This window comes from Phasianus colchicus, chromosome Z (assembly GCF_987193195.1).
Source record: "Phasianus colchicus chromosome Z, bPhaCol1.hap1.1, whole genome shotgun sequence".
In the NCBI taxonomy this organism is placed as follows: domain Eukaryota; kingdom Metazoa; phylum Chordata; class Aves; order Galliformes; family Phasianidae; genus Phasianus; species Phasianus colchicus.
In genome coordinates, this window is record NC_143476.1 from 21,478,310 (window position 1) to 21,496,594 (window position 18,285).

The window sequence follows — 18,285 nt, forward strand, 5'->3', positions numbered from 1 at the left end:
CATCTACTCCAACCGTCCTCCCATCACCACTGCTACCACAAGCTACTAAACCATGTCTTGCAGCTCCTCATCCAGACACCTCTTGATCACTGCCAGGGATCCACCACCTCCCTGGGCAGCCATCCCAGTGCTTGACCACTCTCTGAGAGGAAAAGTTCTTCCTTACGTCTAATCTAAACCTCCTCTGGTACAACTTGCGGCCATTTCTTCAAGTCCTGTTTGTTGTCTGGGAGAAGAGGCCGAACCCCTCCTCATCACAGCCTCCCTTCAGGAAGTTGTAGAGTGCAATGAGGTCTCCTCTGAGCCTCTTCTTCTCCAGACTAAATAATCCCAACTCCCTCAGCCACTCCTCATAGGACTTGTGCTCCAGACCCCTCACCAGTTTTGTTGCCCTTCTCTGGACACGTTCCAGGGCCTCAATGTCTTTTTTGTAGTGAGGGACCCAAAACTGAACACAGTACTCGAGGTGCAGCCTCACCAATGCTGAGTAGAGGTGAATGATGACCTCCCTGCTCCTACTGGCCACATTTCTAATGCAGGCCAGGATGTTGTTGGCCCTCTTGGCCACCTGTGCACACTGTCAGCTTGTGTTCAGCCAAACATCAACCAACACCCCAGGTCCCTTTCTTCTTCACAGTCATCCAGCCACTCAGCCCCAAGCCTATAACGCTGTATGGGGTTGTTGTGGGCAAAGTGTAGGACCTGGCACTTGGCCTTGTTGAACCTCATCCCATTCACCTCAGCCCAGCAATCTAGCTTATCTAGATCCCTCTGAAGGGCCTCCCTACCCTCAGGCAGATCCACACCACGTCCCAACTTGGTATCATCTGCAAACTTACTGAGGGTACACTCAATCCCTTCATCTAGGTCATCAATAAAAATATTAAACAAGATGGGCCCCAGTACTGACCCCTGGTGGACACCACTTGAAATGGGTTGCCAGCTGGACTTCACTCCATTAACCACTACTCGCTGGGCACAGCCTTCTATCCAGTTCCTTACCCAAAGAAGGTATACCTGTCCAGGTCATGGGCAGCCAGTTTGTCCAGAAGAATACTGTGAGAGACCGTGTCAAAGGCTTTGCTGAAGTCTTGGAAGGCTACATCAACAGCCTTTCCCTCATCTACCAGGCTGGTCACCCAGTCATAGGAGATGAGGTTGGTTAAGCACAACCTGCCTTTCATGAACCTGTGCTGGCTGGGCCTGATCCCCTGGACGCTGTGCACATACCTTATGATCTCACCCAGGATGATTTCCTCAATAACTTTCCTTGGTATTGAGGTCAGGCTGACAGGCCTGCAGTTCCCTGGATCTTCCTTACCGCCCTTCTTGTAGATGAGAGTCACATTGGCAAGCCTCCAGTCTTCTGGGACCTCTTCAGATAACAAGAAGTGCTGGTAAATGGCAGCGAGCAGCTTGGTAAAACCTCCGCCAGCTCCCTCAGCACCCTAGGATGAAGCCTGTCCGGTCCCATGGACTTGTGACAGTCCAGATGGAGGAGAAGCTCTCTAAGTGTCTCCACCTGGATCACGGGGGGTATATTCTGCATAGTATCTCAGCCTTCCAGATCAGAGTGTAAAGTGCCCTGAAGATAACTGATCTGCCTATTAAAGGCAAATGTAAAGAAGAAGTTGAGGACCTCAGCCTTCTCCTTATCCTCAGTGATCCCATTCCCTGCTGCGTCAAGTAAAGGATGGAAATTCCCCCTGGTTCTTCTCTTACCATTGATATATTTATAAATGGATTTCTTATTCCCTTTTACTGCAGTTGGCAATCTGAGTTCAAGTTGGGCTTCTGCCTTCCTAACCTCCTCCCTGCATACCTTACCAACTTCCTTGTAATCTCCTCAAGTAGTCTGTCTCTTCTTCTAGAGGACATAGACTCTCTTTTTCTTCTGGAGTCTCAGCAGTAGTTCTTGGCTGATCCACACCAGTATCTTCTCCTGCGACTCATCTTACAGCATTTAGGGACAGCCTGTTCTTGCATCTTTAAGATTTCCGTCTTGAGGAGCATCCAGGCTTCCTGTACCCCTTTACCTTTTAGGAGTGACTCCCAAGGGACCCATGCTACAAGCATCCTGAACTTCTAATTAAGAATGATCAGGTGGGTAGGGATAAAATGGATAAAACATTGTCTGTTGGTATGAGGGAGACTTGGCTTTGCCTTCAATTCAGTCCAAACTGTTAACTAATTACAGCAACTGACTATGTACAAAGTAATAGCTTTTAAAGCACCAAGGAGTTAATCGAAAAAAGTTGGTTGTCAGTGCATATAAATACTACAATCATTATCTTAAAAACTCAGTCATTTCATAATTGTTTTTCAAAATTCAAGAGCCAATGACAGGAATGAGAATGATTTTTGACAGTGAATTATAAATTACTGTGTTTTGTTAAGCTTCCCAAGTAAAGGCAAATCTTGTTGTTTCATTTATATACTGCTACTGCTTCTGAAAATTATCACTGTTTTCTACAATGCCTTATTAGACTCAAAGAACACTGGATGCAAAACATGATAATCAAACAACATTCTTCTTGGAATCTTTAAAAAGAAAAGACACACTATTACAGGAAAAACGGGTCCTGAGAAATCTTAATATAACATTAGTAATCATGGTATTATCTTAGAAGAGCAACAGGGTACAATTAATTGCACACTTGAATGCGTGTATATATTTTTCTCATCTTAAATTACAGCAAATCAACAAGATACATAGTGGAAATACACAAATTAGTGCTTATTAGGCATAAATAAATGTGTTTTTAGTAGAACACTACTACATAACATTTATCATGTATGAACTTGAGGACAACATATTTAGGCTTATATATATATAAAGAATTTCTGAAATTATTTTAATTATGTATTTGAAATGGATATGCTGGTTTAACCTCATGACAATAAATGTACTGATTAAAGCTACACAACTGATTTAAATTAAGCTGAACTAAATCAAAACATAAAGAATTCTGGCCAAAAAAAAAACAACCTTAGCGTGATGAGACTTCGGTGTTGTGGCCACATTCTGTAGTTTAACCTGATACAACTTCACCATCATCAGTGTTTTGAGGTGCTGGCTTTGAGTGGGGCTGAAAAAACCAGCAGAAAGTGGTAGTTATTTTGAGATGCATCTCCAGGAATTCCTATTACCAATCTCACAGCTCAGCTAGGTTTTATCCTTACCCTCTTCATTGCAATCCATGTTATCCAATGCTGGATAGCTGTGTAGCTTGCTAAGTATACAAACTTTGTTTGACAGACATTAATTCAGAAGTATTACTTCTCAGCTGCTGCTTTAGTGTTAATCGTATCAGTGTAACCTGTAATTGCTTAGTAGCCCTCTGGTAAAATATTGCTTTATCTGTACAGTTTGCAATGGCAGAAAGTGTTTTGTTTCAGCAAAAAGGAGGGAAAGTCCCTCATTTCTATTGGTGTACTCAGTAAAAAGATGTACTTCTCCATAGTGCTTGAAAAGTTTTTGGAATTTCAAATTTGCAGAGGAGCGAGAACTTTCTGTCAAGCAAGAAATGCAGGCTGCCCAAGTGTTGAGTTACTTTCAAAGTCTCACAAAGTAGAATGGAAATTAAAACAAAGTTTTTACTCTGAACTTTTATAATTGCTGTAGAATTGACAACAGAAGAGAAAGAAGTATCATAAGCACACTACAGTTCAGGAAGCTGTCTAATGCCTTCTGTTTCCAGTGTGGACCGCTTTATACCATGGTTGTTTTCTGGTAGGAAGCAGAAGCATGGCATTTATGGGTCATTCCTATTAAGTGTGGCTAGCACATTAAAATCTGGGGACTTGGACTGAAGAAAAATGTATCAGTAATGCCTGGAATTTCCCTCTGTTCCTTTGCCTATTGCAGCATATATGTTCTTAAAAGAGTCAGTAGTTTCAGCTAAACAGGAAACTAACATCCATTTATTTCTCAGCTGCATAACATTCAATGTCATGATTATGTGGCTGAAATCAATTATTTTTTATTTATTATTTTTAACAAAAGTTGTAGCATACAGGCTCAGTGACGTGGCAAGTAGAAATACCACAGGTTATTTCCACCACTGTACTTGTTGTTTCTGTGATCTTTGGATTATGTAATTGTGTTTTATAATGACTGCACTCTTGGACAATCTAAACCAGAGGTGTTCTTGAAGTTTGAATAGCTTGAATAACTTTCTGTTGCTATATATTTCAAAACCAATGCAGGACTGAATGTATCAAAACGCATTTCTTATTGCAGTGGCAGCTTCTACTAAATTGTCAGTTTTAAAGCTTGGAAATCCATGAAATTTATGTTTAAATATCAGCTTTCACTTAGTGGGTTTTAAATTAGATTGTTATCCAATATCTGTGTGCATGCTCTGTGGAGCAGGAGATCTCATAGCAGACATCCAGACATTGACATCAGTGAGATACTCACTGCCAGAGACTAATATCTGAAGCATTCCTTGAAGACGTGGATCCCCTCCTGCAGTCTGTGCTACTGGCTGTTGACTCCCAGTTTTTCTCCCAGGTTCATAACTGCCCTTCATGAGTATAGAAGCAGGCTCACCAATTACAGAAGATTGCTTATTTCCTCTGTATTGCCAAATACTGATTTTTAGAAATCAACAATAGCATAACATACCCTCCTTATTGTCAAGAAGGGAATAATTAAGAAAAGCAGAACTCCATTTCCATGATTAAGAGTTCCTCTCTGTTTCAGTCTTTCTCCAACTTCATCTGCACCATGACAGACAGTTATCCACTGTGCTTCCTGTTACAAATATTTCTATGCAGGTAGCCCTCTTCCGCATGGTATACCAACATCCAAATGCCACTGCAGCTTTAAACAGAACACCAGAGTAGATGGGAGCCACGCCGTGACACTGTTGGCAGTGGGCACTGTGTTCCAGCTGCTGCCCCTCACCTCCCCATGCTCAGTGTGCTGCATGCACATCCTGACCTCCTGAGCACATCAGGGAGAAGGAAGCTGGTGATGGACACACCCTGTGCCTCTGCCCTCCTCCTGGACCAGGACAGCTACTGCACATCAGAACAGTGCTGCTGCCAAGCACAGAAACAAGCGACAACAAAATTGGAGATCACAGAGCTTCTCTTGCAGGAAAGAGCAATGCTCCATCTATAGTTTGCATGGGAACTGCCTCCAGGGTGATCCTGTCTCAAACTGGTTTCCTCTTCCATTCTTCCACCACCAGCCACCTCAGGCTGTATGAAGAAAGGGGGAAGATAAGAGGGAAAATGATTTCTGTCCTCATTTATTTTTTGAATGCCAATGACTCCTGTACGAACTTATCAACTGGTTTTATCAACTGGTTATCAACTGTTTTTATGGTAACGATTTCTAAACTAATACTAAACCAGTTGCTTGCTCTGGGTAACTACATGAGATCTTTTTGCGAATGGGTAAAAAGAAATTATACATTTTCTCTTGTTTGAAAGTGGACAGCTCCATTCCTGCTGTGGAATCAGAGTCCCAGTGTGCTGTCCCAAAAAAACAATGCTGCTGACCTGGAATGAATGACCTACAGCAGCCTGTAATCCTTGAAGGCCCACAGCCTATGACTCTGAAACACAATCACATTGTCACGCCAACAGTAACAACTGTGAAAGCTTTTATGTTAATAATGATTTATAAAGTTTCAATTTCATAAATCTGCATTTCTTGTGTAACATAGAAAACACTAAGGATCAAGGACTTGTACTGCATCTTACATTCAGATTTTTTTTTGTCTTTGGCAGTGAATGTTGTAGCAATATTGCAAGAGTTCTGGGAAAGCAAACAGAAGAAGGCCGTACTTCCAAGTGAAGGGATCATTGTGTATGAGTCACTGAGCAGCCTGGGCCCACCATTTGTGAGTTATGTTACCTTGCCTGGAGGAAGTTGCTTCGGTAACTTTCAGGTAAGTGTCAACTTCCAATCTTTGTCAGGGGACATTTTTTTCTGAAAAGAGTTTTGCTATAGAATATACAGGGCAACTACTTCTATAACATTGCATTGCAGTTCCATACTTGTCTTCTCCAGCCTAGTGCTGTCCCATATCTCAGTGATTTCAGAGCGACAAACTATCTGAAAAAAAAATAGCACAGTTCTGGGAATTAATTGGGCATGGAATGATTTTACCAACCTCATTTCTGTTTTCTAGCATTATTACAAGAAGAAAAACAACAGAGAACATTATGTGTAATTCAAATGTTTGTCAGTTAAATTTAAGACCAAAATTTGTGTTCTTTCATTCCCTGAGAAAACAATAAAATCTGATATGAAAGAGAAATAGCTTTGTATTTCATTTTTTTATTCAATGTGAAGATACTTCTCACTGTAGCAGTATGTCCCCATAATATGCACCATCCAACTCATGCTAAAGCTGTGCTAACATATAAAAAATGGGGATCAAAACTAACCAGGGCCACATCAGGTTTCTCTTTCAATGAAAAAAACCTTGGAACTAAATTTGATGTCTCCAGAAGGAGGAGGGTTGCCTTGTAAAGCATTCTGTGCTCTATCTTCCTTTCAAGCTGAAGCTTGAACTCCATAGGCACTGATAGTGTGACTCATCTACTTAGGATGTGGGAGTTGTGCCTACAGAAGGTTACTGAGCAACTTCAATGATTAATCTTGAGATCTTCAACAACCAAATAACTGGGACAAAATCAGAATTCTTTCCAGAGTATCAGTTGCAATTTTAGTTGACTCCTTCCAAACTCCCTCTGTTTTCACTAGATGCATCCAGAATGTTTTTCTAAATACAGCCATCTTCCTTCTTTATTTTTTTTTTTTATTATTATTATTATTTTTGAATTTTTTTTTTTTTTTTTTTTTTTAGAAAAGGCAAGGAAGAAGTCACTAAAAACTAATTGCAAAGACAATGCTGTTACTCTATGGCCAGCCTGTGCGCAGATCCCTAATAACTGTCTGATGCCTACCACCAATCTGTCTTCTCTGTAAGAGCCAGTACAAAAGCACCTAAATATCACCAAGTGCTTGTTCATTGGTGTGTAATGTGTAGATGTAATCCATTAGGATCTAGAACCAGACATAACCACTGTTAATTGAAGTGTTTTAACCAATTTGAATGACATGCACGTGTCTTTCAGATTACAGTACTTTAGCCTCTCTGCTGAACAGAACCAAATAACAGTTTGGAAACTGAATGTTGCATTATGTGCTTTTGGGAATGTATTCTCAACTCATAATGAAAACAAGACATGTGCCATTGAATGTTCTTTCAGTTCACAATAGGAGAAAAAGGAGATAAGCAAGATGATTTACAGCAGCTTCGACATCAGGTGCATAGGGTAGCAAAAGTGCTCTGCTCAACAGAATACTTTATTTTCTTAGCTTTAAAAAAAATAATAATAATTTTTAAAAAAAATGAATCCAGGCAATTTAGTTCAGCATTCCCCAGCCCTATCTATCTGCCCAGAAAACAAAACAGTCTAATTTTGCAGTCTCTGAATTTGTAGTCAGTCAGGTTAGAATCTTTCTTTCATAACTAAAGAGTGAGATTCACATTTTTTATCTTCCTATGTTTCTGTGGCTGGCTCCAAACATTTTCAGCAATAGGTAGAGAACCTAATTTCGATGTGCAATGTTTCCCTTACATACATAACTACACTGTTGCATTCATCTGGTAATATGGTTCAGGATCCTCTCATTGATACAGAAGTGGAGCCAAGCCAGCTTGGCAGCAGGCTTCCCGTGCCAACCTGCAGACAGACATTAAGAGCTTGGTTCTGTTCATGCTTTCAGGAAAATAGCATTACAACAATATATTAATTAATTGCCAATGTTTTAATTTAAAGTTATAAAGTTATAAAGGCTCTCCACATTGCTTAAAAGTTACTGTAGTTGTATTTACAACATCACTAAATAACGGTAAGTAACACAGCATAGTGAAAAACTGCAGATGTCTCTGCACAGCTCTTTTCATAAATAATCCTTTTTCCTGCCTAAAGACACACAGGTGTGTGTTACGTGACATACTTCAAGGCACTTCACAGCCCAAGAAATCTATTAATTTACTTAAGCATTTTAAATACTTTCTTGTCCATTTTTGTTCTGGGCACATAATGCCAGGAATCACATGCCATGACTGACCCCGTAAACTGCAGTAATTTTCAGTTATGATGAAGGGACCAACATAAGGCCCATCTGATCAGCTTCTGTCTCCCCTCTTGCTGAACTCAGGCATCAAACTGCTCCTGGCTTTAGCAGATGTTTTTACTTTTAATTCCAAAAAGGAAATATGTAGAATACTTTGATTTTATAAATGCAGTGAAAAGTGCTTGCAAGTCAAGCCCAGCTTTTATCTTTCCAAGTGAGATCATCTACAACAGTGAGTTCTCTTTAACAGTGTGTTTGTAGTTAACCAGGGATAGAAGCACTGAAAAATCCCTGAGTTGCCAATTCAAATATTAAATTATTATTTGCTTATTTATTTGCTGGCATTTCCTTGCTACTATTAATCAAAGTATGCTTTATAAGAAAAAGTTATATCTCTTATTAGACAATGTAATGTCGCTGGGAGCAAAAACAATTATCAGATTTTGAGTGCATTAGGATGTTTTGAATCTGTAGGACTACAACATAAACACATATATGAGCTAAAAACTCTCTTTTTTTCTCACTCCAATGAAAGTTTAACTGATTAAATAGAAAGTCACTCTCTAGTGAATATTCTCTTACACCATAGACTACTGTGGTCACAACAATATTAATACTATCAAAACTGCTACAAGTTTTAAATTGTACTACAGGTACTAATTTTACTAGAAGTAAGAAGAGCACAACCATCAAAGCATGTGTAATGGAAATAGTAATCACAGACAGATGCATAGGACAACATAACCTTCTTCCACTTCATTGTTTTGGGCTTTCCACAGAGTAGAACAAAAGTCACTGTGAGAAGGTCAAACTAGGGATCACAGTTTTCAGCTTCACTACAGGAGGTTGAGAAAATCACATTTTATTTATTTCTCTTATAAAGAAAATGTGAGGCTGTATCATCTTCTTAAATGCCATGTCTTAAACAATATCTGATATGCACACCTCTGTTTTTTAGTTTAAAAAGTATTTTAAACTTTCTTGTCTGTCTCTGCCACAGTATGAAGAGTTTGTACAGAAAGCTGAATAAGAGTTTGGAACTCTTTCTGTGGCTTTCTGTGCCTTCAGCAATGTAAAAGACCTGCCTTTCCTGAGATCCCCATGTTCTTCAAAGAAGACCTATTCTTTTACCTAGACTCCTAGACTAAAGACTGTCTTCTGTCTTTCCTGGATCCCCTATACATGGTAGAATGCTTACAGTGCTGCAGCTGAGATCTGACTACACAGCTATCAAAGTAGTCTTGTTCCACTTATGACCACACACCAGATGATGCTGTATATTTCAGTCCCAGAAAGTCTACATGACAAGTGTTCTACTACTTTTCCATTAATGGAAAAATCACCATCAGCAAGGTAGTGAGCGCTCCTAAGGGAGAGTGGAAGTCAAGAAGGATGGAGACATAACTTGAAAATGAAAGAATTGCTAAATTGAGATATTTGGAAGATTTCTGGGATAGAATATTGGTGGAAGTTTATGTCTTACGGATCTGATTTTATCTTTGGTTTGAAAATACTACATTTTGCAAAATAAAGAAAAGGGTATCTTTCCAAGTCTCATTGAAATGCTAGTAGTATATCCACTAGTAGGTGAAAATGGCTGGTATCAAGTATTTAAACCAGAAAACTTTGCATATGTTGGTTATGAAGCCAGACTTGAACTCCACTCCACGCAACAAGGACTAAAAGAAGCAGTGGAGTCCAATTTCTATTAAAGTACTAACACTAATGGTCTTAAATCAAGTCTCCTTCTCTACTAAATGGCAGAATGTAAGGAACAGAGCAAAAAGAGGAATAGTACTTCCAAAAGGCAGAATCTTCTGCAGAAATTCTGTCTTTAGAATGTGTTTTTGTGAAGGAAGGCGACAGTGAAGCTGAGATGAAAATGATATGCTTGTATACATCAGGTGGTGATTCTCAATAGCCAGTGAGTTAATAAACTTTTAAAGTTTCGATAAACTGGATTTATAAAATTAAATTTAAATAAATGGTGAATTAATACTTATATTAAACATTCTTAAAACTCTTCTTGCAAAACCTGCCTGGTCTACCATTAGGTGGGAAGGTTGGTGGCCCTGCATGTGGCAGGGGGGTTGGAGATTCATGATCCTTGAGGTCCCTCCAACCCTGGCAATTCTGTGATTCTGTGATTTTAGCAAAATTACTTTAATGCTTGTTGTTCTCATTTGGAAATACAAGAAAAGAAGGAACATAGATATTTTAAATGTTTTTTTTAAACCTTGCCTTGTGTATTCTATGAACTCCCTGCACTAAAATCATCTGAAAAATGACACTTGTGCACTAATAAGATTCCTAATGGCATATACCCTGATTAAAAATTTAGAAGTGCACACACACTCACAAAAATAACCCCCATAAAACTAAGCAAGCAAACAAATAAACAACCTCCCCCAAAGAAATACTTTTTTCATCAAAGGAGAAGTTATTTACTTCAATATTCAGCACTCAGTACACAGCACAAATTCTGGCTGACTCGTTATCATGAGGCAGGGTAAACAGTGGGAACGTTGCTTCTTGGTATAATGATAGAAGACGAAATAAAGCTGGGCAACAAAGAGGCTTGGTAATTGCATAAAGCACCAGCTTCCCACTCTAGCTCCAGGTTACAGCCTTCTCTAAAATACACATTTATAGAAGTGAATAATTAATTATAAATATTTCCTCTGTTTTCTTCAGTCCATGTGATGTTACTGGTTTAAAGATGCAGTTCACTCCTTGATAAGCATTTTTACAAGGGCCAGAAGTCAACTGTTTAAAATCAAAAAGAACTGTCTCCTTGATCTTACAGTAGATGTTTCTAGATTTTATATAGTTGTGTACTATACAGTGATTATGGAGCAAGAGAAAGCAGTTAGATGGTATAAAAAATGTAGCATTTGTTACCAAAGAATCATAAAACGGTTTGGGTTGGAAGGGACCTACAAGATACCTAGTTTCAACCCCCTGCTATAGGCAGGGACACCTCCCTCTAGGCCAGGTTGTTCAGAGCCTCATCCAGCCTGGCCTTGAATGCTTCCAGGGAGGGGGCATCCACAATCTCTCTGGGCAACCTGTTGCAGTGTCTCACCACCCTCAAAGTAAAGAATTTCTTCCTAACAACTAGTCTAAATCTGTCCTCTTCCAGTTTAAAACCATTTCCCCTTGTCCTGTCTCTACATGCCCTAATAAAAAGCTCCTCCCCAGTTTTCTTGTAGGCCCCCTTCAGGTACTGGAAGGCCACTATAAAGGTTCCCTTCGAGTCTTGTCCAAGTTGAAGAACCCAGCCCTCTTACTGTCCTCGCAGGAAGGTGCTCCCTCTGATCATCTTCGTGGCCCTCCTCTGCACCCTTCATGTCCTTGTGTTGGGGGCACCACAACTGGACACAGTACAGTGGGGTCTCAGAGAGCAGAGTTGAGGAACAGAATTACCCATGCGCCTCTTGATGCAACCCAGGATACAGTCAGCCTTCTGGGCTACAAGCACACTTTGCTGACTCACGCTGAATCTCATCAACTGACATCCTCAAATCCTTCTCCTCAGGGCTGCTTTCAAGCCATTCTCTGCAAGTAAAAAACAGGCTGTAATAAAACATCTGTGCTTTTCTGATAGTTTCACCTATTGAGAACAAAGAGCTATCATCTTTGAGCTAAACTGCTAAGGTCTACTTTCCCTGTTTCCAACATGTCTGAAAAAGCAGGAGGAACCTGCTTCACTGTGCCTTGGATCAACCCCTCCTCTTTCCTCTGGGGACGAAGAGTACAGCTTTGTTACCTTTTCCAGCTACAAACATCAAAACTGCTAAAACGCAGCATGTTGAAGAGTGGACATGACTACCAGCATTCCACTGTATATTGCACCACTACAATGCAGCAGACACTGCCCTCTGTATCAATCCCATTCAACGACTTTCAGAGACCTCTTCTACAATTCCCAACACAAATTCAACTTCATATAATATCAGACTTCTCTGTAAACTACAGACAATGGTCCTATGTTAATACCTTTGCCTTTTGAAAAACTACATTACAACTGTGCCATTTTAGTCATTCTTTCAGGATTGAGAGGAAAAAAAAACATCACAGAGAAAAGTCATATGTCATCACTTTAAAATATGATCTCTATTTTTGTTCAAGTTTTTATAGCTTCCATTATATTTAGTTAAATGTTAAGGATCTTTCCCTTCTTCCAGATTTGTAAATCTCTTGATCTTTCAAAACTAACCATTTGCGTATAAATATATAAAGACTCTTTGATCTGCTGCTTTGCTGGTATTACTTAAAAATGAATAGTTTTCTTTTATCTGTCATTTTAACTGGATTTCATCTGCACAAAGATGGTTTAAATCCAAATTATTTGGCTTGGTTTAGATTATAATATTTATTGTTGAAAGCACATAGAAACCTAAGTTCTTAGAATTTTACAAAACAAAATCACATGCAACTTGCAGAAGAATCTTTAAGCATAATGAAAGAAAAATAGACAGTGTTGAAACATTTAACCTGAGCAGCTTGAAAAGGATATAAAAGGGTTAGATATTTTACACATTCATGAAGACCCCAGCTTGTGAAAGAGCATGAGAGGAAAAACTGAAATGAAATACAAACTTAATTTCATCCTAAAAATCACATTTTTGGGGAGAAAAAAAATGGTTTAAAATGGCTTTTTAAAAGATAGGGTAAATTGGATTTTATAATGAAAAATATTCTACCTGATGAAAAGATAAGCATTTAGTCATTTATTTACTTATTTTAATGAAAATTACTTGTTTCAGGGAACTATGCTTCCATTTTCATGGCATGTCAAAGATCAGCAGTTTTCTTGATCACAACCAGTTACTATATTATTTAGAAGTCTCCCAGTAGAAATAATACAGCGTATTCACACTTCTTATCAAAATGCATAGAAACAACCAGGCAGAGTTAAACCAATTGCCAGATATTGAATATCTTTAGGCCTGGAGAAGGAAATGAAATAAAAAAGACTGTGGAAGAATCTGTGGATGCTGCTGTAAATGAACACAAAAAGTATGCATTTCACAGAATTGCAGAATGAGAGGGGTTGGAAGGGACCTCAACAGATCGTTTTGTCATATCAGACATTGCAAATTAAGGTGGATGACTAGCTAACCAGTACCAGTTAAAGTAAGATAAAGATCCTCAAATACGGCACAGCTTACTCACCATGAAGAAAATTAAATGTTGAAATTCTAAATGTGTTCATGTTTCTTGCTATCTGAAACGTACTCAGGCAATTTTAAAATTTGGTCTTCCTTCATGTCTAGTAAAACTTTATTCAGCAAGTCTCTAATAAGATGGCTTTGTTCTTGATAAGCCGTGGCAGGTTCTGACTTGCCCTGTTATTTCACTCTGCAAAATGTAGGAGAGGAACACAGTGATGCATTGACTTGGTTGTATTCATAGCACTTAATCTCTGTATTAAGAGAGCAGAAATCAAATGTCAATTAGTTGTTTAGAAAGATTAGGATTTTTTGTATAATTATTATTACAGTAAAATCTAATATTATTTACATGCCATTCCCTATAAATTACTGTGGCATTCAGAGGCAGCAGCCAAAAGAATGGACAAATCAAAGTTTGAGGATGATTGCTTTTCATTGTAGCATCAGCGAATGGCCATACCTGACTCAGCAGCTAGTGTGCAGAACATCTGCTCTCTGCTCTCTATCTTGATTGCCATGCTGTTAGCCAGATTTGAGATATGAAAAGAATTTCAGCCTTCAGTCAGGTTGACATAAATCTTTCAAGGCATTTTTTAAGCCTTCTCAAAAGCTTGGGATGCAGTTCATCTTCTAAGTTCAGATGGACTCAATTCACAGAATCCATTCCCTGTAGTTGCTGAAGCTCAGGCATGGCAGGTGCTTTCGTTTCTACTTTTCACTGTCTGTGCATACAACTTTGTCTTGTAAAAGCTGTGAGAAAATTAAAATCTGGAGCTTGATGTGGGGAATATGGGTGAGCTCTGGTGACATATGTAACATAGGAGGCAAGATGAGGTAAGTTTCCTGTGTTCAGACAAAACTAGGAGCATAGCATTTTGTCCAGATCATGCTACAGAGCTCATGTTTAGGAATCTCCATTACCTCCGAAGTGGGTAAAATCCTGATTTTATTAAAAATATGAGTGCATTGTTTGCTTGTTGAGACTAAAAAATTTTCATGCTCAATTAGAAAACCAGAGAAAGCAGTCTTGAACTGAAACTTCTGAAGGCCAAATAAACACTGAGCCGTCCCTCTGTAAGCTGTGCGAGGACAGCAGGTGTCAGCACTGGCAGGTCATGCAGCTACGCAGCAAAGCAGGGAAAACAACATTTTTTCAAGTTCCTCCTTTCCACTGTCCAGAGTCTCCACAAAATTCATAGAATATTTGGTTTGAAAGAGGCAAAGGATGGCATCACTGGGAAATTAGAGGTGCCATTCTACTTCATGGATGTTAAATTATGGTTGATTTTGAAGAAAAAAAAAAAGAAAAAAAACACTTAGGATGTGTTTTCACTGCAAAATGTTTTGTAAACTTAATTCACTGTGGTACTAATAGGAATGGGAAGGCGGTTGGACTAGACGATCTTGCAGGTCGTTTCCAACCTTGTGATTCTATGATTCTATGATTGCTAGAAAGTATGCTAAGCAGCAAATTAATGTTTACAGTAACTATTAAAAAACAGTTAAAGAATTTTGATAAATTAATGTTTACTTAAGCCAATAATTTTCATGAAGATTTCTGGCTCAGCTACTTCCCAATTAAAATGTTGGTTCTCAGAAGTCAGATTTTATGACAAAAGCAATTATTAATAGTATAAATCATATATTTTAACTCTAATTTACTGTGAGAGGCAAAAAAACACACATAAGAAATACAGTGGGAAATACAGGTTTCATCTGAGACCTGTAAAATTGCTTCTGTGCTTTTACAGAGCTGCTTAAGCAGAGCAGAGGCAAGGCGAGATGCTGCAAAAGTGGCTCTGATAAACTCTCTCTTCAATGAGTTGCCCTGTCGCAGAATCACGAAGGAATTCATCATGGAAAGCATTCAGGAGGCTGTTTCTTCAACAAGTGTAAGTGCAAAAAATAAAGGGGGAATCATATGATCTTGTAGATAAAATCAAAACTCCAAACTGCCTGCTAAGTGAGCAAAAAGAGCACGTGTGAATGGTATTAACAAATAGAAGGTACAAGATTATGATTCTCCACTAGTAGATTTTCCACCAATTGACAAAAGCCAAGGTCTTACTGTTTTTTCACCTTTGTAGTAATAAAGATTGTCAGTTTTATTAAAATTAATAAATTAGGGATTCAAGCATCAGTTTTTTAAAGCTGCGTTAGTCATTAAAGGTCATGCCGATTTATTTATTTATTTATTTATTTTCTTTTTATATTTTATATTTTATTTATTTTATATTTAGTTTATATTTTATTTATTTTATATTTATAGTTCAGAACACTACTATGTAGCAAATATCATTTCAGAGTGCTGTAAATCCTTAGGAATGAAAGTACTGCTTTGCTAAAAGACATGTATTGTGAGTTGAGGAAAGTTTAATTGAATTTCTTTTCTGCTAGCAGAAGACATTTCTGATATTAAGTGTGGAAGAGATTTTTAAAATTTTGGAAATATCACTATTTTCTTCTCCCTTTTTTTTTTTTTTTAATAATCATAGTGTTCTCCTTCTGAGTGTACTCCCTCATAAGATATATTTGGGAAGGGATATAGAAACAGATGAGCATAAGGGGGTCTAGTCTGTATCTGTTTCATAGATGAAAGAATGGTTTTCTTTTACAGTACTGAGAATTTTATACTTCACAGAGGGACAAAAAATCCATAAAAAGTAAGGAGAAATAGAACATGATTTATTTGTGTATGAAATTTAAAGGGAGTTTTTTGACTTAAGTAATTTATCATTTTTTATGGAAATTTTTGAGCTAAAAGATTATATGCTTCACAGAGTTCTGCCTGGATTTCCTTAGGGATATTTAAAAGCCAGCATAAATATTTCAACAGCATTGTGTTAACGCTACAGCATTCAAAAGCCATAAATTTTCTTTCAGTTCAGTGGAACCATATTGGGTAGAAATCTGTTTAACTTTCTGAAGTTGCCATTGAACAGCTGGGGTTATGCAAAGGAATCTGTCCAAAATTATCTTGTTCCTTTTTCTTGGTTTTCCCCTAAAAAGGAGCTTACAAGTTGCCCAGGGAACTTGTGGATGTCCCATCCCTGGAGGCATTCAAGGCCAGGCTGTGCAACCCTGCACATAGCAGTGGGGTTGAAACTAGATGATCATTGTGGTCATTTTCAACCCGGGCCATTCTATGATTCTATGAAAGAGATGAAACTCAGCCTCTTCCTGTAGCTGGGTAATTAATGCAGCTTTTGAATTCTACTGAAAAAGTGAATGTAAAACTATGGATCGTATTATTAGCATGCCCACAGCTGTGCTTTATTGAGTGTACTCATTACTATAGGTACACTTTATGAGATGCAAAACCTGCACAGTCAGGTTTGTTGCACTAGGACTATTTGTTAAATACCTAGAACAGGACAGAACTGATTTAACTGAAGGAGCATTTTGTTGATTCATCTCAAGCAATTATGACTTTAGATGAACGAACACCACACAGAGATCAGGAGGTAGACTCTCCCATTAATAGTGCACTGGGACAGCAAAGATTAGATAAAGAGAAGCAGGTCTTGATATAAAATTATTGTATGCTGCTGAGCCACTAACCACTGTCAGTTTACTTTGGAAGTGCTCACGGGGGTGCTGCTCCAGTTCATAAGATAAGCCAAGACTTGCTTCAAAACTCTAGTCTGTCATTATAGTCCCATTACAGTCAATTTATATTGAAGCTGGAAAGTATTATATCTTTTGACTTAGAAGAGATAAACAAGTCTGGGCAGAACAATAAGAAATTGCTTCCCCTTCTTGCCTTTCTCAGGTCATATTTCTTTCCATCCTTACACCTGAAAGAAGATTTTGTTAGAGCTCCAGAATGATCAGATAACTTTGCCTACATAATTTTCCTCTTTATAAAGAAATTGATAATTCCAGATTGCATTTTTCTCCGTCTTCTTTACAATAAAAGATTCTTTATTTTTGGGGGGCGGGGAGAGGGTTGTGGGGGGGGAGGGGGAATGGTTAGAAAATTCCTTAAAGCATATGAAGAGCTCTGTAAAATTGTTTTCCTGGAGTCTTCTCCTGCTCTATAAATCATTATTGGGATCTCACTCCTTCTACTTCTCCTTTTCTGTTGGGCACAGGCAAGGGTCCTATTTCCTCTGCATTACAGTGTTGAGATATTTTGCAAAGTATCTGAGTTGTAGCAAGCACCAAGATAGAAAAACTGCACACAAATATTCAGTCTAGTGGCTGTGTGGATAGATAGGAACTCTTAAGAAGGTAATGTGAAAATCATACCTACAAGGAAGTACATCAGTTAAACTGACTAAAAATGTATCAGCAGGAGAGTGATTTGAGAAATGTCAGTAGGAGGATCATGGGGATATTAGCTAAGGAAGACTTTTGAGTGCTAACTGCTTACTGCAAAGCAAATACTAAAGCGCTTCTAGTTAATCCCACTTTCAGCACTCAGTCTGTCACTAAGCACTTCAGCACTCTAATTTCACAATCAGATAGTACACTAACTATAGATAAAATGAGTAGTTTCTGTGGTCATTGTGGTTTGCAGAAACAGGCTCCCAAATTGTTTGATGGGGAAAGAAATGGAGGGACATTAAAAAAGTCTTGGGTTAGCAGTATTAAGACATGTTATTAACTACGAAATATACAACCATAAATCAACTACTTCCTTTCTAATCACATTCTCTTGTTTCTTCCTAAAGGGTAACCTGAAGGATGCTGATGACCCCAGCACTAGTATTGGAGCTTATCATTACATGCTAGAGTCAAACATTGGAAAGACAATGCTGGAATTTCAGGTATAAAAATAAGACTAATGTCAGATAGAATTCATTGCATCAGAGGCATGCTGAGACCATAGAGAATGAAAGAAAACTGGATTTAGATCAAATCTGAATGTCTAAAGGTTAATTTCAAAGCTGCACTACAATAAGTCAACATGTCTGCAATATTAGCATAGAGTAGTGTCCCTTCCAGCTGATTACATGCACTGAAATACTATATGCACAGTGCTGTGCCTAAAAT

At 38.4% G+C, this 18,285-nt stretch overlaps 1 protein-coding gene across 1 annotated transcript in view; it reads left to right on the top strand.

The window, feature by feature from the left end:
* LIX1 (limb and CNS expressed 1) overlaps positions 1-18,285 on the top strand; it is a 33,277-nt gene that overhangs the window by 9,139 nt on the left and 5,853 nt on the right. The window contains exons 2-4 of the mRNA XM_090131697.1: positions 5,746-5,906; positions 15,039-15,179; positions 17,964-18,059. Of these exons, the coding sequence (XP_089987823.1) occupies positions 5,746-5,906; positions 15,039-15,179; positions 17,964-18,059 (398 nt within the window). The remainder of the gene's footprint in view (positions 1-5,745; positions 5,907-15,038; positions 15,180-17,963; positions 18,060-18,285) is intronic.